This window comes from Ochotona curzoniae, unplaced genomic scaffold (assembly GCF_017591425.1).
Source record: "Ochotona curzoniae isolate NIBS_2020 unplaced genomic scaffold, NIBS_Ocur_1.0 scaffold_2587, whole genome shotgun sequence".
Lineage (NCBI taxonomy): Eukaryota > Metazoa > Chordata > Mammalia > Lagomorpha > Ochotonidae > Ochotona > Ochotona curzoniae.
The window spans coordinates 29,082,567-29,108,819 of NW_024467096.1; the positions used below are offsets into that span (position 1 = coordinate 29,082,567).

General features: G+C 45.8%; 1 protein-coding gene across 1 annotated transcript in view; it reads left to right on the plus strand.

Annotated features, from left to right (window-relative positions):
* The window catches only part of SLC7A14 (solute carrier family 7 member 14), a 46,046-nt gene that overhangs the window by 16,023 nt on the left and 3,770 nt on the right, over positions 1–26,253 (plus strand). Inside the window, exons 2-6 of the mRNA XM_041002894.1 lie at positions 320–556; positions 2,016–2,233; positions 10,557–10,703; positions 13,015–13,223; positions 15,556–16,433. Of these exons, the coding sequence (XP_040858828.1) occupies positions 320–556; positions 2,016–2,233; positions 10,557–10,703; positions 13,015–13,223; positions 15,556–16,433 (1,689 nt within the window). The remainder of the gene's footprint in view (positions 1–319; positions 557–2,015; positions 2,234–10,556; positions 10,704–13,014; positions 13,224–15,555; positions 16,434–26,253) is intronic.

A 26,253-nucleotide genomic window follows, 5' to 3' on the forward strand; every position in this document is an offset into this window, starting at 1 on the left:
TTCCTCTCAGAGTATCTGATCCCAAAGGAACACAACAGACACACAAAGCAAATGGAAATTTTTCTACATAAAGATTAGTTTCCAATAGTTCAGCAGAATCAGTTCTGTTTGCCTTCCCAGGCATTCAGCTTAAAGAGTTTTCTAGAAGTGAAGCTGAAAGAGAATAGAATTGATCTTGAAGCAATTCATAGACACGAGTTTTGTGTGTGGGTCCTGTGGTTCCAGAAATTCCCTGTAATTTTGGGCCTGTACTCACTAACCAACCACCAAGGGACTGGCTAATCTCCCTAAGTCCATTGCCTGTATTTGCCCCTTGCAGGTGTCTGCTATGCAGAATTTGGAGTCCGGGTCCCCAAGACCACGGGATCAGCCTACACCTACAGCTATGTCACTGTGGGGGAATTTGTGGCCTTCTTCATTGGCTGGAACCTGATCCTGGAGTACCTGATTGGCACAGCAGCTGGCGCCAGCGCTCTGAGCAGCATGTTTGACTCCCTAGCGAACCACACCATTAGCCGCTGGATGGTGGACACTGTGGGAACTCTCAATGGTCTGGGTGAGCCTGCACATCACCTCCCTCAATATGCAGCCCTACTAAGCCGGAGAACTGGCTTCCTCCCCTACGACACAATTTGGCAAAATGCATCCAGGGCATTAAATATCTTATTTTTCATCAAATAACCCTTGCTCCATGAATCTAACCATTTTGAAGAAACTATCCTATTGTCCATAAAATCATTATACCAAAAGGTGTTCATCACAGCCATATTACCATATATTTAAAAAAAAAAAAAAGCTTAGAAACAGCCTAAATATTCAACCGTGGAACAGTTAAGTAAGTTTTGGACTTGTATTAGGTGATGGCAGCTTAAAAGGTTTCTGTGAAAACTCTTATACTGCCAAAGGGTATAAACCACACATGTACCATGTCAATAAATAAAATGCCATCAGTTCCAGGAAAAAAGGGCGGGGGGGGACTACAAGGAATCTGCCTGGTGTTTTCATCAAGACGATGTTTTCCAATTTTGACAAATAAACATAGTTGAAGTTTCAAAACATTTGTATTTAAAAAAAATACTAAAGAAACAAAATGGGTTCCAGACTCACAGAAGTCAAGGAAGGGTAGTAACTGAGTGAATGCTGAAAGATCAGAAGCTCACCCAGTAAGCACAGTGAGCCCTGGCTCCATCACCTGCCCTCCACCTTCCATCCCAATATTCAACTCTATCCTTTCACGCCCACCAGAAGCTAAACAAGCACAGAGCAAGCTTTGGCATCTTGCCTGGGAAACTCCAAAGCATGATTTGAAGTCCTTTGACTGCAGTGCCCCTAGCTCAGCAAAACCGGCAAGAATGCAGAACATTCAGATACCACGACGGATAGATATATATGGATATAAAGGCCGTATCTGTTCCCTGTCCTGATAGCCGGAACTTCATGTCTGGAAGAATCCTCAAGAATCATGTCACCCAGCTCTTTCAATTAACAGATGACATCCAGAAAGAGAAGGCAACTTTGGTGCGAGGTTGCACAGCTGGCTGCTGGTAACAGCACAGCTGGAAGTCAGGACCCCTGCTAGCTGTGCTGTTGCCTCTTGCACTCCACAGAGGGCAGGAGTCCACTGCACCAGCCGACTGGCACAATCAAGCAGGCTGGGTATGAGCCCTGGTCATTTTCTCTCTGTAATCACACACAGGAAGAAAACCCCTCTACAGTTACTGTCAGTGAAGCACGTTTCTTAAATGTTCCAATTAGGGGGAAAATGGCTGCTGGAATAACATAGGAACTGTGCATGTAATAAAATTAACAATAATATCAGTTTCAAGCAATATTTAGACCTGTGGAGAGTCCTTAAACTTGTTGAGCTCATCCTGATCCCAAGCCTTCTTGGATTGCGTAGGTGCTGCTGTAATTGTCCATTCACACATCCCAACCTTCCAGAGCTGAGTGCAGAGGCCCTGGGGTGGGACCCTTCTGCCCTCTGGACAACACTAACACCTGTCTTTGCCCTCCAGGGAAAGGGGAGGAATCCTACCCGGACCTTCTGGCTCTGGTGATCGCGGTCATCGTGACCATCATCGTGGGTCTGGGCGTGAAGAACTCCGTGGGCTTCAACAACGTCCTCAATGTGCTGAACCTAGCAGTGTGGGTGTTCATCATGATCGCAGGCCTCTTCTTCATCAACGGGAAGTACTGGGCCGAGGGCCAGTTCTTGCCCCATGGCTGGTCAGGGGTGAGTTCTTCCTCAAGGCCTGATGTACCTGTCACACACTCTGCCTCCACCATGCGACCAACCTAGCATAGAGAAACAAGAAAATATTTCTGTGTCCCACCTCTCCAGGGACACCCTTCAACACTGTTAAACCTGAATCTCATTCTAATTTTCTGAAGAAGGGAGTCTTTTCTAAATGTTTATTTGTTTCATGGGCATCCATTGAGATTATATTTTATACAAGTAACAATAACATATTCACTGTTAAGTCACTTCCGATATGCAGAGACTGTGCTAAGCACTTTGAGTATAGTATCTCATTTAATCATCCCAATGATCTTGGGAAGAAAACAGTGACATTCAGATCTTGAAGAGGAAAAGAACTCACACTCAGAGGGTCAAGTTACTTGTTAAACTGTCAGAGTACAAGTGGCAGATCAAGAACTCAAAGCCAGGACTGTTGGACTCCAAAACCTGTGGGAGAACAACTCCTTTCTACAGGCTAAGAGAGACTGATGGAGACACATAGACAAGGCAGTAAAGGAGCCCAGGGAAAGAGAAGCAGATGAGTAATCCAATCCCCATGGAGGGAGCGATGTGATGGGGCTTTGGTGTGCTGCCTGAGTGCTGGTTATAACTCCCACGGCACAGGTGTAGTTCCTGGCAAAGAAATTGACAGAGTATATAGTACAGGGGTTGGTAAGAGAGTGGACTGGGCCAAAAGCACGTTTCCCAAACTGGTCTCTGTGACTTGGGTGGTATAGGATATGAGAATGTCAGAGTGGCAGGTTTGTTATGCTGACAAATGGTTCTAAATTGTGCCTGGCTTCTCTCTAATATAACGAAGGATGCTTATTTTAGGTTTTTATGGTTAAAAACATGAAACCAACCCATTCCTTTTAATGCCAGCCTAAACTTGAGGGCTGGCAAGGGGGTTGGAGGCACTCTGATCTTGTCCCCTCACTTAGAAGGTAAATGAACTGAGGCCAAGAGATGCAGGTCTGCCTAATACTAAAGGCAGAAAGCAAGTGCAAGATTCCGCCTGCTTTGCTTTCGTAGCTTCTGCCGGGGCTGGTTTCTCTCCAGAATATCTAGGGTTGAGAAATCTGTCCTGGAGAACACCCAAAATGGCTTCTGTTTACTCTGAATCACGCTATGCTGTTCAATGCAAAGGAACAAGCAAGAAGGCAGCGTCAGCCCAGACTTGTCATCATCTACTTATCCGTAAGAATTCCACAGAAGCACAAAGTGCGTCCTTTTCTTGGAAGGGATAGATGCTGAAACTGGATGAAACCAGACAAAGAGACAAAGAAATACTGTTGGCTCCATTCTGGAACCCCAAGTCTGTATTTTCTTAGGATACAGATTGTTCCATTCCTATCACATAAGAGAAACAACAAATTAGAGGAGTGAAAAGAATGTTTTCCTTGAACTCAGTTGCATTTTCATCAAAGCACAGGAAAATATTCTCATCATTTGTTTTAAAGAATCTAAGAAGTTACTGGAACATGAACTTACTGATAAGATTTTGCCCATCCATTAACTTCTGTGTTTGAAGGTTTTCAAATCTATCAAGTGGAAAAACTGTTACAGATATGTATAAAGCAGAACAAAACATTCAGTGTTTCATGTGTACACTGTAATGGATTTACAGCAGTTAGAATGGCGGGAGAAGGACTCCCTGAGAGTGGCCCGGCATTGTGCTCTGTAGGTAGCATCTTACTCTTAGAACTCTAGAGCAGATACTGTTATCTCCAACTTATACATCAAGAGTACAAAGTGTGAGAAGCTGGCTAACTCACCTGTTCCTCAAGGCCAGGCTAATATTGCCACCCAGCTCTGAGTGATCCCAAGCTTTTTCTAGACTTCCGAGTATATGTATCCTGCAGGAGTCTCTCTGTAAGAAGTAATACAGAGCAGGTGCTTGGCTTAAATAAAGACACTCAGATCAGAATCTCTTGAGTTGGAGTCCCAGCCCCAGCTGCTGAATTTAGCTTTCTGCCAATGCAGACCTGAAGACAACAGTGATGGCTCCAGTAGCTGTGTTCCTGTCTCCCACATGAGAGACCTGGGTTGCGTTTCCAGTTCCTGGCTTCAGCCAGGCCCAGCCGCAGTCATTGTGGGCATCTGGAGCACAAGCCAGAGATGTGAGTCTCTCTCTGTCTTGTTCTTGCTCTATATTGAAAGCTCTTAAATAAGGTACTAATAAGATAACGAACCTAGCATGTTACATTTCCTTCAAACCTTCACTAAGTCATAGGATTATGGAACTGCAAGAACAGTCTAGTTTCTTATCTTCAGATGGGGTATTGTTAAACCAGGCCAAGAGTATACTGTTTATTAAAACATCCCATCTAAGCCTTTCAGAAGTGTTTCTTTATTCTGCCCTGTACTCGCTCTTGAAGAAGACAAACCCTGTGCTTTGTCCTAGGGTCTTCTCTCTTGGGGGGCTCCTCTTCTCTCATCAGATGTTCCACATTCTTCCTTGGTTAGGAGCCGGAGAAACCACAGGAGTAATAGTGGAGCCAGCCTTTTGCACATCCTAGGTTTTCATCAGTTTTTGTGACAATATCTCAAGTCAAGCATAAAAGGGAAAGGAAGAGTGTTACTTCACATTTCCTTGTAACAAACTCTTTTAGACGAAAATTTTGTTTACTCCTTACAACAGCCCTGCAAATAAGTACAATGATTGCCACTTTTGTTATAAGAGGATTGAAGGTTGGAAAGGTAAAGCCATAGATAGAAGCCATAAATTCAATTGCATCCTGGCTGAGTTGACTCCTTTGCCCCCAAGTTCAGGCCCGTGGAACCAGTCATCTTGCCCACTAAGCTCATGCCAATGCAAACCTATTCTCCTGGGTTTTTTTCATTGACCAACAAAAAACCTTGGCTGGCATTTTGGATTTTTGCTAGCTACAAGACCATTGCCCCTGAAAGAAAACCTCAAATATGTGTTGTAAGTATCAGTGAGCACAAAGAACAGCCAGCTTCCTCACTAGAGAACAGACCTGCCCTAGTCTTCCTCATCAACTTTGGTTCCACATCATTTTTCCAGTCCAGCCAAGCTGTTCTGAATGTAGATTCCACCTTTTAAGACTTGATATGCTTTCGGGTGCATATTATCGTCATGGTAAGCAACATGTCTCCCACTCTCACCCAACAAGACTCAGCAAAAGTGTAGCTTGCCAACTACCTGACCTTCTTTCCTTGGGGAATCTGTGGCCCAATCACTGAATAGGGGTTAGGGGAGGGTTCCAGCCCTCTTTATTTTCCAATCACTGTGGGTGGACAGGATGGGGGGAAGCCACTGTGGAGGGAATGCTTTGTAAGCAAGTGTGCCTTGAAACACAACCCCCAAGGACTTTGAAAGGGTTAATGGACAATCCGTCTTCTGGCCATGGACCCTCTGCAGCCTCCATTCTCCTGCTCCTGCCACTTTCTTCCAAAGAAAATAGCTTCAGGAACGGTTTACTCACTCACAGGGTCAAATGCTTCTGTGGTCTTGAAGAGCTTAAGAACAACAAACATTTTCCCCTATATCAAGTAACTTTAGCCTTCAGCTGAACCCCTGCTTCCAGCTGCAGTTCTTCAGCCCCCAGTGTCGGATGTGTGTTCCCTTTATGTTATTTGTTCTTGATGCTATCTTAAAGCTTTTCTTATGCCGAATGGGAGACTCTACAAACACAAACAGCTTCTAGGAAAATGGCCCAGAACAAGCAGTGGTGGGGAATTCTGACAGCCCGCAAAGAAAAAGCTGCTTTTCCTGATCTCCGTATCTGAATCCATTTGTTGGAACCAATTAGGACATTCCACTGTCACTAGGGACAGGCTGCTAATAGAGCCAGGGGCATGAGAGTGGTAGACAATGCTATTAAAGTTAGAGTTTTGTCTCATTACCTTGGAAGTGAATTACATAAAGATGTCTAATGATCTCCTAACATCTGGCAGACTGACCATGGCAGAATGTGGGAAGACTGCCTCATCCTAATGCCTGTCAAACATTATCAAGCTGGGGGTGGGGGAGATTTAGGGACTCCACACACTGGGCAGCAGGCCACTAATGACATTGCTTTTGACAACTCGTGAAAGGGCGGTCCTCTAGCAGCTGAGGCACAAGCTGCTTCCCTGCAAAGCTCTGAGGAGGGCTGAGCCCATTCTGGAGCGTCTGGCTGAACGTTAGCTCAAGGCTGACTTGGGAAAACGGTTTCAGCTCTGTCATCAAATGTAAGTCAGTCCTGTTTTGTTTTTATTTTTCATGATTTGAAACATTAAAAGAAAGATTAGGGATACCATAGCAGTGAACCCAGAAACACACACACACATTTAGCTACCCATTTTACTCACGGATGCTCACCCCTGGGTACACACACATTCTTTCATGCAGGGAAGGGAATCCTTACTCATCAGCCTCAGTAGCCACATCTGAGGTCTAGATCAAATGAAGCAGAAAAAAGTTTCTCTGATCATCTGGGTAGAGACACGTCCACACACCATTTCACTTCATGACTCTCATATGTACCCGATCAAGGGCCATTTGCTGGAGAAAGAAAAATTTGTACAAACTAACTTGAGTGAAAAGGGAAAGTTTAAGGTTTATTTATTTTTATTGGGAAGGCAGATTTACAGAGAGAAGGCAAAAGAGGGAGAGAGAGAGAGACAGATCTTCCATCCATTGGTTCACTCCCCAAGTGGCTACAATGGCCGGAGCTGAGCTGATCCAAAGCCAGGAGCCGGGGACTTCTTCTAGGTGTCCCAAGTGGGCTTCGGGCCACCCTCTACTGCTTTCCCAGGCCACAAGCAGGGAGCTGGGTGGGAAGTGAAGCATCTGAGACACCACCAGTGCTCATATGGGATCCCAGCGCAGGTCAGGTTAAGACTTTAGCCACTAGGCTATCCCACCGGGCCCATGCAGGCCTTTTTGACCCTAGTGAGCGAGCTTGTCTTTCTTCATGTAGCTCCACTTCCCAGCCCCAATCGCTATCCTTCATGGTCTATTCTGTGTGCCAGAAGACCCCCTTACTGATTGCTTCTTCACTGTACTAAGCCAGTGGCTCCACAGGTGGAGGAGAGCACAACCACAGTGTTTCTTCCCCACTCCTCCCAGCCGCAGCATCACATTTGATGGAAGTAACTTTACACTGGACTCTAGGAGTGCCAGTCCTCCCCTGGCCCATGATCTAGGTATGGCAGCACTTCTTAATGTCATCCCCCCTCCCCAAGGCTTCACAATCCCAAGCCTTACATACCTGCCCATACCTGCCTATATTGAAATTATTTCATCTGAGTTAAATTCTTTGGACTGTTCAATGCAGTAGGAACTTCACACATCCTTTGGCTTGGAGAATCTTTCATCAATTATGATGACTTTGGGGCTAGCACAACGGCTCAACTGATGAATCCTCTGCCTGTAAGCACTGGCACCCCACATTTGCAAATTCAGGATAACAGCTTTCTGCTTTGCAAATTCGCACCATCCCTTCCCAATGTGATCATTGTTACTTTTCTGGGAGCTAGTCATTATCAATGATTGCATCCATTCTTTCGTTCATTTGGAAAATCATAGTATTTATGTCACTACAAATAACACAGACATTTATTAATCTTGCTTCATCTGTTACCACAAACATGGTTGCTTTTGAGTTCTTGTAGCATATGTTAGCCTCTGTGCTTCCCAAGGTCAAGCTCAGGGTAGTTTTTTTCCTTGTGACTACATCTTAGCACCAAGCACAGTGTCTTGTATAAGGTAGCACTTCATATGAATTATCAAGTTATAAAAGAAGGAGATGAAAAGAAGGTAGAGCAAGGGGAGTGTGTGCCCTTGGGTTTCAGTTGCTGTAGGAAACTTAACAATCGTACTGCTGGAGGTAAGAGCTGTTGTTTGTAGAGCGCCTGTTGTATTTTAGCACCGCAGTTTACTATCCTGTCTCAATTAGTTCTTAGGACAACCTGGTGAGCTGAAAGTTCTGATTGTCTCTACTTAAGTGATACATCAGGGATTCACCCTAGCTCACCAACCTAAGACAGAAAAGTCAGATCTGACAGCCTACGAAGTCAGCACGCCAACAAGCCCAGCCCTGGCACCGTGTGTAGCTCTGAGGTGCTCTCCCAAGGACACAGTGTCCACTGTCGCAGCAGCTTTGCTCCCTGCCCTTCAGATGCTGGCAGTATCCTCTGCATCTCCCCTGGAGATTCTGTTCTACAAGGTGGACATGCCCAGGCCCCCATCACGCCTCACTCACCCGCACCGTGTGGTGCCCAGCCTGCTACTTTTCCTGACAGCTGATTGCCCTGAATCTGCCTGGTTGTCACCTCAGCTCACTGTATGATTTACAAGTGAGGTGTGTGCATGTGTGTATTTGTGGTTTGGGGTATATCCATGCCTGTGTATACACACATGTGTACCATGTGTATGTGCCTGTATGACTATGTATTGTGTTATTGTATTGTGTATATGCACAAGTGTGTATATATAGGGAGATGTTGTGTGTGTGTGTGTGTGTGTTCAAGAGGAGAAATAAGATAAAGGGGGAGACAGTAGGAAGTGTGTTTACCTTGACCAGGGCTGCTTAGCAAGCGCGTCACCCAACATCTGTTTATGCGAGGAGGCCAGTAACATTTGCTGGAAATGGGAAATTAAGCACATTTTCAAGCCTGTGTTCCAGGCTTGAGGACTGTTTTCTCTTCCTGTATGGAGGCCAAGGATGCTTTCCATCGGATAAAGGACTTTGTTGGAGGGCAAGCAGGAATTCTCTCCTCTCCCAGAAAGTAGCCCTTCCCAATGAGAACTGCTTATGCTGGAGAAAGTCTTACTAGAGTGGACCAGGAATGTCTCAAGTTTTTTTTGTACCACATACTGCTTGCAAGTCTAATGAAGCCTGTGACCCCTTTTAAGAATTACACTTTTAATGAATAATCTAATTATACTGGAATTCAGAAATACCAAGGATACTAAAATATAGTCATAAATATTTCAATGATGATATATTAGTCCTTTAAATATTAATATATCTAATAGTTATAATTTTGAAGTACTGATAGGTAATATGTCAAGCTCTCTGAAATTTTTATTATATCATTTAAAATCCCTCTTGGTGACAGTCATAGGTCCTGTTTGTCAACTGCATTCAACATCAAACGAGATACTAACATACAGCTAGCAGTCAGTGAATGTGAACGCGTCATTTTTGCCAGTAAAATTCCCAAAGCCCCTGAAATCCGTAGGCCCCAGGCCGAGAAGCCTTAGGTTTGGGAATTGAAACCTGAGAGTTCCAGCTGGGAAGGAGCTGGATGGGACAAACCATTGCCACAGAGGAGCAAAGGTTCCTTGTATAAGTTTGGGAAGATCTCCAACTCTACAGGTTCTAACATTCTGTATTGTGTCTTCTTGATGAGAAGTCCATGGGGAAGATAAGAGTTAGAGTTTTGAACAAGTGTCTCCTTGGCACATACTTTGAACTCCATCATATAAACTGAATATAGGGAAAGGGGAAAAGGCCCTTAAGTTAGAGTTTGCATTTGTTCCCTCAACCATACATGTAAGTCAAAAAAAAAAAAAAAAAAAAAAACCTCTTACTTTTTCCTAAAATGACAAACTCCGTGTAAACTGCAATAAATTCTCCAGAAGAAGGTAGCACGTGGGTCCACGAAAGGCTGACCGTCACATCTCAGCTTAGGAAGTCCCTGTTGTTCCTGGTGCTCCTGGGATCTGTCAGACGGCTGTCCAAGACGTTCCTGGGCGCCACCTCCCCAGCTTCCCTCTGCCCTCCTACCTCAGCTAACAAGGTCACACCTGCTTCCAAGAGGAGCCTAAAAGCAAACCGTCACCTCTCTCCCTGATGAAATCGGTGGACTATCTGACCTTCTAAACATTTTTAATATTGTTTCCAATCAACAGAGGTGATCTGAGGGGCCACTAACACTACTTTGGAAAGAGTAATTCTTTGTACAAAAGATATGGCTAGTGCTAGGCCCCCCTGAAGTCAGGGACCAGGAACTCCATCCAGCTCTCCCACGTGGGTGACCATAATCCGCTGCCTCCCAGGTGTATTAGCAGGAAGCTGACTCAGAAGCACAGGATAGTCAGGACTCAATCCAAGCGCTCCCATACAGGATGGGAACTTAACTCGCTGTGTCACAGTAACCATCCCTGGATATAATTCTTCTCTCCATGTGATAGCTGACATAATTAGCCAGTGTCACTCAGTGATCTCAGGTGTTCAGCAGTAGCTCTAGCACATTTCCACTCTGTACTGCCTGCAGGATGTGGGGCACTTGTGGGTACCGAACTTAACACCCAGGTACTGCCTTGTCCTTCTGCTTCTGACAAATGCCATCATCCATACAGGTGCTGCAGGGAGCAGCCACGTGTTTCTACGCTTTCATTGGCTTTGATATCATCGCCACCACTGGAGAGGAAGCCAAGAATCCCAACACGTCTATTCCTTATGCAATCACAGCCTCCCTGGTCATCTGTCTGACAGCTTATGTGTCTGTAAGTATCAAATGCTGGTGTCCTGTTGATGCTTGTCCTTAAAATGTGGCTCTGGCACTTTGTTCCCTTCTCCATCACAAAGGAGCCCTATCTGTGCTTTCTTAGTGTTGGGATTGCCGTATAACCCATAAACCCATTTCAAGGAAGAAGTTGGGACCCAAAGTGGAGAAGAAGAGAAGCCCCAAGCCATGACTCTGGCCTCAGTCTCTGAGTCTCCATCTTCACTGCTCCCTGTGCACAGGCCAGGGGTGCCTGCCCCCACCCCAGGGCATGGTGTGCAGGGAATGGGCCGCCGTCCAAGCAGCTCAGGTCATAGGCTGGCAGTAACGGGCGTGTGCAAGCACAGGCATTGTGGGTCTCTGTGCACATCTGTCAATTGCTCTTCTGTCTTCTGGGAGCTTCCCGGCAGCAAAGAGGCTAGGCGGAGCGAGGAGACAGAAGACATTGTCCTCGAGAGACTTGCTTTCCTCTGCATCCAGGCAGGAAGAGGCAGCCTCTCACTCAGCTGTGGCTCCCTTGTTTTACTCTCAACTCCAACCCAGCCTCTGGGTTTCCCTGTCCAGGACAGGCCTCAGAAGAAAGCCTTCATCCATGTCTGCTCAGGGTCATACTCAAGCATCCCCTCACACTTACCATCTCTCAGTCCCTGTTCCAGCAGTCAGAGCACAGAGACTGCTCACCTACATCCAACAGCTGTTGTTCCCCAGCAGACCCTGCCCAGCTGGCAGGCTATCAGGTGTGGCTACAAAAACATTCCCAGGTACTAAAGGCCCTGCTTCCTTGGCTCATCCCATTAGGAGAGACCAGCTGTGGGTAAAGCCTGTCAGCCCGGTTGTCTGTCTTTACCAAAAAGGTTTCTCTAACATCTCTCTAAGGAATCCATACCACCTGACAGCCAAGACAAGCTACAGAAGAGGCTTGCCCTGAAAGCCAGAGCAACACAGCCAGTAGCTGTGGGTGTGGTTTCTAGAAAGTCAGGTGTTTTGTCATCTCCCATTATGTGCACAGCTGCATGTGGATGCATCCTATCCTTACCCAGTTATCCCTGTGGGCAACAAGTTGAGGGAGACAGACGAGGGATGGGGGCAGCAGACACACTGCTCAGTTTCTCCACCAACTCTTCTCTCACATCTCCCTTCATCCAGGGACAGCTCCTGGGCCCCCACACAGCAAAGTCAATCATCGTGGCCTCCCTCCCTCTGAAAGCGCCTTATAGGCTGTGGCTTGCTTCCGTGCATCCACCAACTTCATAACCATCTCATCCACTGGGGCCGGAAGCCTCCCTGTGTGCTTCCCTAAGAATTGGTTCCCTCTCTTCCAGCCAGCCCCACCCCATCCCAACAGTGGGTGCTGCCAGTGCTCATGATCCTGGCACACACTCTTTGTTAGGCTGTGTGGACAGCTGGGCTATTTGCTCTCATGTCGTCAGCAGACTGCCACTCCACTACCATGTGAGGGGCCAGGTGCTGAGCTGTGGTGGCACATCCTGCCCAGTGCCCAAAGCTTCATTGCAGGATCTGGTTCATGAAGAATAACAAAGCAGAGCTCTGCATCTGACCACCTCTCCTTTCCTTGATTGGCTTCCGCACACCTGGGAGCCCTGTCTCCAGCCAGCTGACCAACGTTGAAAGGAGGGATGTGTGGCAGATCTATGACATGTGGAAGAAGCCTGGTCCTGGTGACCAGCCAGCTGACTCCTGACTCAAGAGGCATACTGATTTTTGTTTAGATGCCATCATTTGTTTGCTGGCCTGCCTGGCTTGGGGGATAAAGCCAGTGGTAGAAAGTAGAAATATGAGTTTTGTTTGGGTCCCATTAAGGAATTGACCATGGATTTCCTAAACAGCTACCTGTGATATTTTGATCTCTTGTGTTCGAGACCCTGAAAGTATAAAAGAAGTAAGAGCCTTGTCCACATCAAGAAAGTGCTCACGGTCACTGCCAGGCCATGGCTTCAATGCCAGGAGCTACAGCTCCTTTCATCTGGTAGGATCTGCCCCTCCCTCCCATTAAATTGTCACTGTAAATTGTACATAGAGCTAAGATACCTGTAGACCTCACATCTGAAACGACCACCAGGAGACCTTCTGGCTGAATCTACTATATTCACATGAGAGGAGAAATATGAAAACCCAGAGCTGTAGAGGCCAAATGACTGGCCTAAATAAAACCATATGCTGGGAAATGGCATTTTCAGACTACTGCATGGACCTCTGCCCGCAGGTCCAGTTCACTTTCCTCTCCAATGAAGCATCCTTCCATGTCCTCAGTCCCCTCTAATGGCTGGCCATGTCTTCTCTTGTTTGAACAGGTGAGCATGATCCTAACACTGATGGTGCCGTATTATGCCATTGACACGGAGTCCCCACTCATGGAGATGTTTGTGGCTCATGGTTTCTACGCTGCGAAATTCGTGGTGGCCATTGGGTCGGTTGCAGGACTGACGGTCAGCCTACTGGGCTCCCTCTTTCCTATGCCCAGGGTCATTTATGCCATGGCTGGTGATGGACTCCTTTTCAGGTAGGGGCTGTGCGCCATGAGACTTATCCTACTCTGCCCTGTCCATGGAGGATGTCCTCTGCTGTCACTCTGACCATAAACTGGATATGAGCACTTTTCCCGAGGACTATGGACCATGCCACATCCTGGAGAGGAGATCAAGTGAAGAGAGCTCAGGCTCCCCGGGTCCCTGAAACCAGTGAATTCAGTAAAAACTGTTGTGTTCCCCAGCTCCTTCCCCCAAACCTGCTTGATTTTGGATGCTCTTTTGTGAAGACAGCAGGTGTCAGGAGGAAGGACACCTTAGGCCAGCCTGCTCCCACCTCTCTCCACAGCCACTCTGAGGCTGAAAAAAAAATTAAAATTGGCAAAGAAAGGACAAGACCTCTGCACAGAACCTAATAACTGTAGCAACAAAAACTGCCATTTATTGAACATTTGCGTAGCTGGTGCTTTGTGGTTAGTGGCCCATTCGGCCCTCATAGTTACTTTCTTTCACAAATGAGAACAGGTCAGGATTTGAAAGGAGGTTGGGAAAAAGCTTGCTTCTAACCCCCTACTGCTGGGGTCTAGAATTTGAGAGCAGAACTGACTGCCCGAATCAGACTTTCAGTCAGTATATTGTTAATCCTCACCCTCTGCATTGACCATGAAGCAGCCCGCAGAAAGAAGGTGGCCCCAACTCTTGGCTCGCATTGCCCACCACACGACCCCATGCCAACTCTTGGCGCTGCAGAGGGAACTAGCTCAGGGATTTTGTCTCCCTGTCAGCTGTCATCTTCGCATTTCCTCTGCAACCCCCTGAAGCCATTTCCATATCATGGGTGCTATGTTTGGAGTGCTGAACTGATCAAGAAGGGGCTATGGTGAGGGAGGCATGATAAACACATTCATCTAAAGGTTGCGAAAGAAAGATTAAGAGGAATATATGCTATGTGATCTCACTCAGGTATGGCATCTGTAACAGTTGATCTGGGAATGTACATTGAACTCAGCACTTCAGGTGGCACTTCTTGCATCAGAGTGCCTGGGTTCAGTTCATGGATTCAATTCGTGACTCCAGCTTCCCGTCAATACAGACCTTGTGAAGCAACGCTAATGGCTCTAGTCATTGGATTTCAGCCTCCCACCTGGGAGACCTTGATTGAGATCCCAGCTCCCAGCTTGGCTCCAGCCCAGCTCTGACCATTGTGGCCACTGGGGGATTAAACAGCTGGTCCAATGTAGCTGCCCTGGGAGGTTCTAGCAGCAGGTTGGACTGGGCCCTTGATTGTTACCTATTTTACCAACTCTTTTGCCCTGGACCTTTGTTGTCAGGCAGTGTTGCTTGGGTTTTAGCACACACCAGAATCCTCTGGAGATCTGTTGAAGCTCAGTCTGCTGAGCCCTATCCACCCCACCCTGATTGAGATGCAGATCTTGGGTGAAATCCTGAACTGCCTCTGACATGCTGTGATGCTGGTAATCCACAGGTCTACAGCCCGAGCAACCCATGACTTCCTCCAATTGTCTTCTTTTCACAGTGAGGCCTGGACCTCAACTCAGACCTTTCTCAAAGACCTACAGTCAGTCAGCTCTTTCTGTGACATAAACAAGTCAGAAACAATAAAGCTTTCCTTAGTACCAAGAATTCAAATCAGTTCTCTTTAAATTATGGTTCAAGTGATTGGGTTTATGCCAACCACGTGGGAGAGCTGAAGTAAGGCACTAGCTCCTGGCTTCAGCCCATCCCAGGCCCATCACAAGTAGTTAGAATATAAACCAACAAGTGGCCAGCACTGTAGCTTACCAGCATCTCATATGGGTGCCAGTTCAAGTCCCAGCTATTCCACTTCTGATTCACCTCCCTACTAATAGCCTGGGAAAGCCCTGCATGATGGCACAGGTACTTGGACCTTTGCACCCACATGGGAGAACTGGAAGAAGCTTCTGATTCCTAGCTTTGAATCACTCTCTTCCTTTCTCTCTCCCCTCTCCCACCCCATCTTTCTGCAACTCTGCCTTTTAAATAAACAAGCAATTTTTTTAAAAAATAAAAGGCAGAATAATGTGAACCAGCAGATAGGAACATTTGTCTCTCTCTCAATAGGGAAGAATTCAATACAATTCTCTGTTTTCCAGAGGATGGACATGCTCCATTAAAACCATGAACTCATGAATTTTAAAAAATAATTATTTAAAAAAGAAGAAAAACATAAAATAAAAGCAACCAATACAAAGTTAATTGGGAGTCAGGATGATTAGGAGTTAACCATATAAACCTATCAGCTGACATTTCTAGTTCCTACTTTGACCATATTGATGCAGGAAACATTGGCAGCTCACCATTACTCTGTTTGCACCTGTCCTTCAGGTTCCTGGCTCATGTCAGCTCCTACACAGAGACTCCCGTGGTGGCCTGCATCGTGTCGGGGTTCCTGGCAGCTCTGCTCTCGCTGTTGGTCAGCCTGAGGGATCTGATAGAGATGATGTCCATTGGCACACTCCTCGCCTACACGCTGGTTTCTGTATGTGTCTTGCTCCTCCGATACCAACCTGAGAGTGATATTGATGGTTTTGTCAAGTTCCTGTCTCAGGAGCACACCAAGAAGAAGGAGGGTGTTCTGGCTGAATGTGAGAAGGAAGTATGTTCTCCTATGAGTGAAGGGGATGAGTTTTCTGGCCCAGCCACCAACACGTGTGGGGCCAAGAACTTACCATCCTTGGGAGACAATGAAATGCTCATAGGGAAATCAGACAAGTCAACCTATAATGTCAACCACCCCAATTACGGTACTGTGGACATGACCACAGGCATAGAAGCTGATGAATCGGAAAACATTTATTTGATCAAATTGAAGAAGCTGATTGGGCCCCGTTACTATACCATGAGAATTCGACTGGGCCTTCCAGGCAAAATGGACCGGCCCACGGCCGCCACAGGGCACACGGTCACCATCTGCGTGCTCCTGCTCTTCATCCTCATGTTCATCTTCTGCTCCTTCATCATCTTTGGTTCTGACTACATTGCAGAGCAGAGCTGGTGGGCCATCCTTCTGGTTGTTCTGATGGTGCTACTGATCAGCGCCCTGGTGTTTGTGATACTGCAGCAGCCAGAGAACCCCAAGAAGTTGCCCTACATGGCCCCGTGCCTGCCCTTCGTGCCTGCCTTTGCCATGCTGGTGAACATCTATCTCATGCTAAAGCTCTCCACTATCACATGGATCCGGTTTGCAGTCTGGTGCTTTGTGGGTAAGTAGCCTCCTCTGGAGCCTCGGGAGCTCCCTTTTAAGGGCTTGAAAAGGTTTGTCCAAAAATGACCTCCCCACTGGGCTAGGCATTTTCATCTCTCATGAAATCCAGCTTGATCTGTGCGTTAGAGTTGGTAAAGCCAGTGTCCCCTTTCTACTGTTGTGGTTCAGGAAGATACTAGTCAAACCATCACTTCACAGTTCTTATAAGAGGGTAATCAATGCAAGGAAATGCCCATTAAAAGTGAATCCGTTTTTTAAGAAAGGACAGAAGTATCGTCATAAAAGAGAGGGATAGGTTGAGTTTATCTTAGAACTAAAACCTGTAAAGCAAGAATTATTCATACGAACTCTTACATACGACAAAATTAAAATAATAATCATGTTCTAACTTTTTAAGTATGCCAAGTTTTTCATAATTAAATATGGATTTATTGGCGTTATTTTTCTCTTAAAATCAAATCATGGCATCATTTAACATCCCACTTTTCATACAGACTTTTGTGACATACACAACGGCTCTTCATCTCAAAGGCCTTTCGTCATCCTTTTTGTTCTAATCATTTTCTCTGAAAATAGCCATTCTCTTTGGGATTTGCTTTCTTCTGTTGTCAATAGCCAGTGTCACTCCATTAGATCCTATAGTGTCCAGAACTTTGGGTGGCCATTCAAGTTGTTCTCTCCAAACTCATTCCCATTGACTTTAAGGAATCCTATACCTTTCTAATTTTACTTTGTGGTCAACTTATCTTGCATCTGTATGATAGGCTTATCATACAATTACCAGTGTTTACAAGATGGCTGGAGATTGAGGCTAGTGATAGCCTGAGAGGTATGTTTAAGTGAAGACTAATTTTAAAGTTTCATAGTGATTATCTTTATGTCTCCCAGCTTGGCAAACCCTAGGGTCCCTGGCATTAAATACATAGCTAAGGAGTATCTTGCCAAGGTTTGACAAATAGAAAAGTAATATAACAAGTGACTCCTGCTTAAAGGAGAGGCAAGACAGCTATCCCTGGACCAAGCGGCTGAGAGGACCAAGACTTTTACTGATGAGTAGTCTGTCTACTCAAGGTCAAGAGCATGGGTATTCAAGGCATGTCCTCTGTGCCTGCAACAAAGAACCCACAGTGTGTGCTCAGGCAATACTTCTTAAGTCGTGACTAAGTCCTCTTCTAGAAGCAGAAAGAAAACTTGCAGCCAGCTAATCAGAAAAGGTTTTGAGGAGGTGGAATGTCAACTGGACAGTAAGGTAAGATTCAGATGGAGAGAAGGGGAAACGAGCCTCAAAGGAAAGGGCATCTGGTTTCCAGCAGATTCCTTGGTGAGGGTGCTGTCCCAATTTTCTATTCTAAGCCTTGCCACGTTTTAGATTTTATGAGGATTTTTTGAGCGGGCTCCACTGACTCAATAATATTTATTCATAATCTCTCACCATCTCTGTTTAGACTTGTTCCACTGGATCATACAGCTAACCAGTAGAGAGAATCTGTTCTGGGTGGATGTAATTGAAGTGAGTAGAGTTGTTTTAGTCATGCATTTGTCAAATGAACGAAGGTTTAGACATAAACATGTGTGAACTTTATTCATCCATGGACTATTAAAGATTGAGGGGGCCTTTAGTAGCTCATACGTTGTTGTTCATGGCATGGGGCCCATTTCGTTGCTAATGTTTCAACTGATTTGAGAGAGCATATGGGCACACTTTAAAAAAAATACTTTATAGTTGTTTTATATTTTTTAGTTGTCTTACATTTTTGTGCATTATAAGAAACCCTAGCCATGCACATGAATCAGGTGACTTCATAAATACTATTGAAGACTGCAGTTTTCTATTTTAAAAGTTAGTCATATCAAAGAAGAAGCACTAGTATAGTAAAAGTGTAATTTGACTATGATGATACATAATGCTTCTACTGTACTTGGTACATATCAGTCATTATTCTCAAAGCTTTACTTATTTGCTTATTTAATCCTCAAAACCATCTCCAATTTACAGATGAGGAATCAGAGGCATTTGGCTCCACTCCCTGAGCTAGCATATAACAGAGCCAAGCTTGAAACTCAAAAGAGCGTGATTCCAGAGTCCTCAGTGGTAACCACTCCACCAAACATAACGGCACGTAAAGAGCTGGAGATAGGAATGATAACATAGTTCATCAACTCCACACCTCTCCCTCTCTGTTCTACAGAGATATAGCCTAAACCTCCAAAAAATTAAACTATGTGCTCAAGGTCGAAACCAAGCTCCTTAAAGAACTATTCAGTACACCCATGCTCAGGTCAAGGGCTCCCACCACATCCCCAGGGTGCCTTGCAGAGTCTTTCTCATCAGATCAGAATACTTGGTGGGGATTAACTAACACAGAAGTTAGAACCAGCTGCTTGGGCACAGAATCTCAGCACTAGGTCCCAGGCATGGCTCAATGTTCTGTTGAACCCTTAGTACTTGCTGAATAAGAAAGCTCCTGTTTTCACTGAAGCTCAGTGCATTTTCTAGCTAATTACACCCAACACCACAAGAGGCATTTTTGCACAAAACTATAAGCTGTAAGAGCCCTTGCTTTTGGAACCAAACAACAGAAAGTTGACATCACAGTTTGCCACTCCTTGGCTTGTGACTCTGGGAAACTCAGTTATCTCCTTGTAGCCTCAGCCGACTCATCTGAAAAAATCAAGTAGTTATGTCAGCATTGAACTGGCTGCTCTTGGGAACTTAAGGAAGAAAACATCAGGGAAAGCAGTAAGGAATATTTATTTCCTGCCTTTGGGGAAAAAAAAGTACTACAGTGTGCCTCAGCATGGCCTGCATAGCTACCATCCCAAAGTACACTGTGAGCCTGCGCTCACTCGTGATTATCAGGCAGAGAACTCCCTAAGAACATGTTGTAATCTTGTTGGGAGCACCATCTCGAGAAACGGGTGCACCCTCACTTGGGAGGATGCCACCCAGAGAACACAGACATCTGTGGGTCAGGAAAGTCCCTGGTAATAACCACACACAGTTCCTACCCACCAGGTGGGCACCTGCTTCTAGCCACACCAGGATAAGGACTGCTGAAGGCTAGCTGCCATGCAATGCAGGTTCACCCACAGCAAGGATTGTCAGTCCGTGGCTGAGCATTAGTACCAACTTATGTGGTTTGGGAATTTTCCCTCCCCCCACCGAGATGTTTCTGATCTGGTTGTCTGACATGGCTGGGCACTGAGAATTGCTTAACAATCACAAGGGCCATTTCAATGCTCAGCTGGGTTTCTACTGTTCTAAACCAGTGGTTCTCAGATCCTCAGCATCCGAGCCGTTAGCAGTCGGAGTCTCAGAAGGCAATGAAAGCAATGCAGGGTTCAACAAGCCTTCTAAGGGATTCTCAGACAGGTTCAGGTTTGCCAACCACTGCTCTTGAGAAAAGGAGAAAAGATTATCAAGCAGGACATGGGATGGGATTACAAAAATTCCATTTTCCAAAAGCGTATGTAAAATATGCCCTCGTCACAAGCCCAAATTGGCTAATAACAAACTTCATGTTCTTCTTGGACAAATCTTTCACCTCCATCAGATGTTTCTTCCTAATCTCTGTGGCTGGCTTCACTCCCCCTGGGAAGAACAGTTAAGATGTTTGAAAATGAAACTTTTTGGGAAACGTCAGCTACTTTTCAAAGAGTTGCAAGGTTAGTCTGAGTCATAACTTCACAATCTTCCTAGATACATTTTTACCCAGCCATCTCTAAATGAATCTTCCTTACAGCCTTTTTGTAACTGTGTTTTGCTAAGCTTATGACCTTGAAAATAATATAACTCAAAGAAGAAATGAGGCAAAAGCTCCAAGGAGATGACCCAGCACGTGTTCCTCCTTCAGATAAGCAGATAATAAAAGCAATCGATGATCATAAATCACAACGAGGTAAAACAGCTGCCTTTGTGTTCCTTCTCTCGTGGCTGACACAGTTTTCTTAAGGGAACATCTCCAGGGGTTGGCTCTGTCTCCAGAAACATGAAACCAGCAGGTGCTCCAGGACAACAACACCCATTGGCAACTTCCAGGGCATCTTTCAGGCTACTGTTCTTTGTGGGCCTGGATTACAAATAATCAGTTGGTAGACTACCTCGCTGCCCCCTCCGCCTTAGCCTGGCAACTACCCAATGTTCATTTGGAATTGTCTCGGTTTAGAGAACAGATAAGATTTGCGCTATTGGAAGTGGACCTTGTGAATCTATACCAAATTATGAACATACCCAGGGGCAGACACACCCTATGGTCTTAACCTGAACGTCACCTGAAATCCTATTAAACGCCAGGCAGGGAAGAAGAGGCAAGGAAAAGGGTCATGAAGTGGGACTGGAAAGGGTCCCAAAATTCGTGATGCTATATCCCATAAATTAGGATTTGAGGTTCTACGGGAGGCAGAGGAGAAAACAGTTGGTCCTTTCAACATCAAGAGCGTGCTCAGAAAAGTTAAACACATCAGGAGAGACAGACTGAGCACGGTAACAGCATTGCTGTGGTTCCCAGAGTGAGTGTGGAGCAGAGGCGCATAGCAGCCCAGGCTGCCTGCTGGCAAAGGGTGCCCCAAGAGGCACAGCAGAAACACAGGAAGGAAGGAGCAGGGCAGCCATAGAAGCAGCCAGGGAATGCAAGATCTCTTATGCATCACAAGAATGGAGAGAGGATCACAGCTGAGGTAGGAAGCCTGGGCTGGGGTATACCGTGAAGCTGCCACAGCCAGCTAGCCAGCTGGGACAGGGCACTGGGCTTCTTTTTGCCACAACACCATGTCTGTAAGATCTGCTCACTGTTTTAGCTCATTCATTCTCCTCACTGTCCACCCCTCACTATGTCCTGCACCACAACGTGTCTGTCCTGTCCAGTATCTGTTCAGTATCTGTGTTGTTATGGACAGAGCTGCTGTGAATATTCTTGGGTGTGATTCTGTGGGACATATGGACACATTTCTGTTAGGCTGCTGTTGAGTCCAACTTGAAGTGCTGGCTCACATGACTGGGGTTGTTTTCATATTGTGCAACATATTGGCATTACCTGTTATGGCCATTATGCATCTTACATAGAATAATGGTCCTCAACCCTCAGAGCATGTATACATTGAGACTCTGGGTTGATATGAGCTGTCAGTTCCTCATCCCTGGGTACTGGGACGGTGGAAAGTTATGAGTGGTTTCCCCCTTTGTTTCTCCGCTTCCCCCAGGAACAACAAGAAGAAATAGCAAATTTGGAAGCAATGGATTCACCCAGTTTTCCCTAAACCTCAATCCTTCCCACCCTGACCAACCATGTAATCATTATTTTAAAAAATAAAATTTACTTTAAAAAAGGAAAGATAACAGTCCTCGTCACCACTTGCACATGGGAACCTGAAGCATAAAGTAACCCAACTTCACATTAGATCAGAGCCAAGCAGAGAACATGGCTGTATCTTAAACCCACCCTTCCTGGCCACACCATACTGAAACAACCTCTTTGTGATTGTGAACTCTGGATGATATTTTTAAAAAAAGGTGTGGGGGGACGAATGGCAGTTGGTGGGGACAGCAGTGGATCGGGAAGACACCGTCTCCACCAGGCTTGCTGTTTTGCAAAGTTCATCTCAGAGCAGTCAAAATCAAAACCCTTTTGGGCAGTGGGCAGGGCTTCCTGCCTCAAAGTACACTCAAAAGAGCAGCCCCGGCCGGCCTGAGAAGCCAGAGAAGCCAGAGCTCTGGGGGCTCTGCGGACCAGGGCTCTCCTCTTCAGCCCACCTTGGTGCCCTCAGAGCAGGAAGCCAGCTGCCTCTGCCCATGGCGCTCATTGCCTTTGCAGAGCTGGGTTTCTGTTTTAAGTTTTCTCCCGTGAGATGGAGACTTGTCTCTCCTGTCCCCTTCATTGGTATAGAAGGTCATCTTCTTGCCAGGATAGAAGCAGGCGAGTAGGTGCTCTGGCATTGATGCTGAAGGTGCTGTGCACCTGGAAGTGGACTTGGCCTTCCCACGTCCTGCCAGCTCTCCAGTTCTATTTCAGTTCCTGGTTTATTGTGCAGTCTTAACTTCTCTGAAATGACAGGTTTAGATATTTTTTTTTTTCCTAAAAGGCTTTCTTGTTACAAAGTGCTTGATTCCGGAAGGAAAGCAATTCAGTGACTAGGAGCATGGTTCTTCCTCTTGTCTAGTCTAACCGGCCAAGTTTTCCACCAGGGAGCTCTGTCGTAAAAGAAGCCAAATCTTCCTTTGCCATGAACAGACTTTCACCTCTGACCGGGCCTGGCATTCAGCGCAGCTGTCCTGTTACAGCTGTGGCTCTTATTAAAACACCAATACACTTCTGGCTGACAATTGGCGGGCCCTGCCCTGGCCACACCATACAGCCCCACCACGACCTAGCAACCAAGAAACAGCTCCCACCCCGCAGGGCAGCCTCCTAAATCCTGCTGCAGCCCAAGCACTGCCTTCACTTTCATCGTGTCCTTAATTAATTAGTCTATTACAGACATAACATGTGGAACTACAGAGCAATAGTTCAAGTGTTTTAAAATAAACAACAGAATTACATGTCCAACTGGAATGAATCATAATATGTATTAATTAGTCATTTTATTCTTATTGCTTTGTTCCAAATGACATCTGGCTTGTGCCGAAGTCAAACCCACCACCAAAGATGAAACGTTGCCATAATGGCTTCCAAAAGAACATGATGCCGGTCCCAGTGACAATGCTAAATAACAATGACCCAAGACTATTTCAAGCAATGATATCAGCATCAGAATCAATGTACAAACTCATAAGGTGGAGTGTTCCTTCTCTACAGGTATATAAAAATATAGGAAAATTTTAGTGTCATCAACTATCAAGTAAAATGCAAGAAATTATTAATGTTTACCCCTGATAAAGACATTGAGTGTAGTTTTCAGAGGATTCTACTTTAGAAAAAAATCCCACAGGATATTAACAAATGAAACCTTCAATAGGAGAGATTTCCTTCAAAAAAATTGAAAGGGCAGTGGCTGGGAAGTGCAGAGGGAGCTAGTAACAGGCTCTCAGACTCCATTTTGCAGTTCACTCCATTTTTGGATATGTCTGAGATTCTTCAAAAGAAAAGGATAAAATGAATTGCTATCCATCTAGTCACACCTCATAGCCAACTCCTGATGGACGGGAGACATACGAGAGTGAGCAGCAGCCTCGATGCTCATTGGTGTAGAGGGCTCTGCCCACTTGCTGCTTGTTGTAAATGATCCCTGCCTTTCTCTGAGCTGCTTCCTTTCTGTCTGTGAAATGCACAATCTTCCCACCACACACACACAAGTGCAGGAGCTACATGAGTGCATCAAAACACCCATGGAAATGTAGAATCAAAAATAAGTGTATTTGAGTACAAAAATTTTTGAAATCTGTATGTACAAAGAGTCTTCAAGATAGTTCATGAAAATACACGTAATGAAAAAATTTGCAGAAATTTCCACTATTTTTGCATTGAAAGGAAGTTTTTCCATTCTATGGTACACACACTAGCGAACAGGCTCCATGGGCTGTAATCAAGACAGTATGCGTGTGATGTGCTATGCTCATTGGTTGCAAAGTACAACAGAAGTGACACTTTATCACAAGACCTCCTCCTGCAGGAGTCGAGGGCAGTCGGATCCAGGTGGATCCACATTCCCAGACATCCCCAGAGTTCCCGGCAACTACCTCATGTTCGCTTCTCCCCGCCAACTGCAGCAAAGGCTAAACGGGAGCAGAAACAAACGCCCTGCTTAGCTGGGGCTCTGTTTACGCCCGCGACACAAAGCCCTCGTTATGTGCGGCAGATGGTGCGTGCTTCTCTCCTCTTCTCTCTCCCTCCTTCCCTCCCACCATTCATTTGTTCCTCTCTGTTTCTTTGTCCCCTCCTCCACACCCCCCCCCAAGCAGCTATTCCTGAACTGTCTTTTGAGGGACAGCAAGCATGAAGGCAGACGGCAGGCCAGGACTGGGACAGTGCTTTAGCCCATGACCACCACTCTCCAGTGTGTGTTGGGTATTCATGAGTGCTTTTCCAAAATAAGCATAGTCAGTATGCAACGCAACACACACACACACACACACACACACACACACACACACACACACACACACACACATGCTCCTTGTCAGACTGGCCACTCCCAAAAAAAACAGCTGTGGATCTAGCCTCTGACTATTTGCTGCACTAAATATTGCTGATAAACCAGGCTGTGGAGGACTGAGTTTGCCAGACTTTGCTACCCAGAGACAACACTGCTCCCACTGCACAAGAGCCCTCTGTCTTTCCCAGCCTTGATTTCTTCTTCTGAAAGAGGTAGCTATTCGAACACACAGACAGATAACCTCCTGAGCCTTTGCCAGCTTTATATATTTATGATTCTATGATCAGTCAAACCAGGATTTTAGAAAATTCCCCTTAAGATAAGGGGATATCTGGAAAATACCCAAATGGTTTGGCAAGAATAGGGCAAATTCTGTTGGAATAAGTCAGGAGCTTGCACGGTGGTACAATGGATTTAGCCACGGCTTTCAACAACAGCATCCCATCATGGAGCACTGATGTGAGTCCCCACTGCTCTGCTTCTGATCTAGCTTCCTGCTAATGCACCTGGAAGGCAGTAAAAGATGGCTCCAAGTGATTAGGCTCCTGCCACCCACAAGGTGGCTCCAGGTTTCAGCCAAACAGAAATCTGGCCATTGTAGCCATTTGACAAGTAAATCAGCAGGTGGAAGGTCTCTCTCTTTTTTTTCCTCTCTTTCCGTGTGTGTGTGTGTGTGTGTGTGTGTGTGTGTGTGTGTGTGTGACTATGACTATGGCTTTCAAAGGAATATATAAATTAAAAATACATTTTAAGAATTGAAATCAATCCAGTGTTCAAACAATGGCCTTGTTAGTGGTTAGTGGCAAGAGAGAGAAGTTAGGGACCCGAGGAAAACAAAGAGGAATGCTCTCTTCAGTGAGGAAATGACTCGCTATGAATAGTCAGAGAAGGGGATCAGAAAGGAAAGAACTGGGTTAGTAGACACAGTGCAGGAGCAGGCAGCATGATTGACACCTGCCTGGATGTTTAGGACAAAGACTTTCTAAAGAGTAACTCTGAGCAAAGGAAAGTGTGTGCTTTGTCACCTGAGGTTCCTACTCAAGTCCCAAAAAAGCTCCCAACAGGATCAGCATGGATCAAATTCCAAAGAAGCTCCAAACAGGGTCAGCACGGTGGTCCTTTCAGAGGAAGCCTTATAGGGGTGTGCTGTTCACCATGAGGGTACTCTCCCCTCCATGACCACCCCCTGCTGCCCGTCAAGAAAGAGTAAAAACTTACACTGGAAAGGATAAGGTTGCTATTTGAGAAGCAATGGCTACATCTGCAAATGATTTTCTCAAACATTCATGACCAATTAGAACTGTAAATCTCTGCTTACTTTGGCTCCTGAGTTGATTTCATGGGGGAGTGGTGGCAGGAGGGAGTCCTTGAAGAGGGAAGGAGAGAAAGTCATTTGAGACAAGGGGGGAGAAACCCAAGTTTAAAAAGACACACACTTCAAGTTCAAAAGTGAGCAGGATTATTCAGGCAGCAGAGGAGCAAGCTTGACTTGCAGCTCCAAGCAAACAGGTACAACAGAGGAGCTGCAAGCTGCACAAATGCCCATAGCATCAGCAAAGACAAAGGCTAGGGACCCAGAAGGAAGAGCCCAGTGACCTGGCCCTGGCACGGCCTCACTAGGCAGAGAACTGCTAGATCTGACACAGTTCCTTATCTCAGGAGAGCCTCCATTTTGGTGGATCATTGCAACTGCCTGTGAAGGTTTAAATGGCATCTCTAAGCTTGAGTCA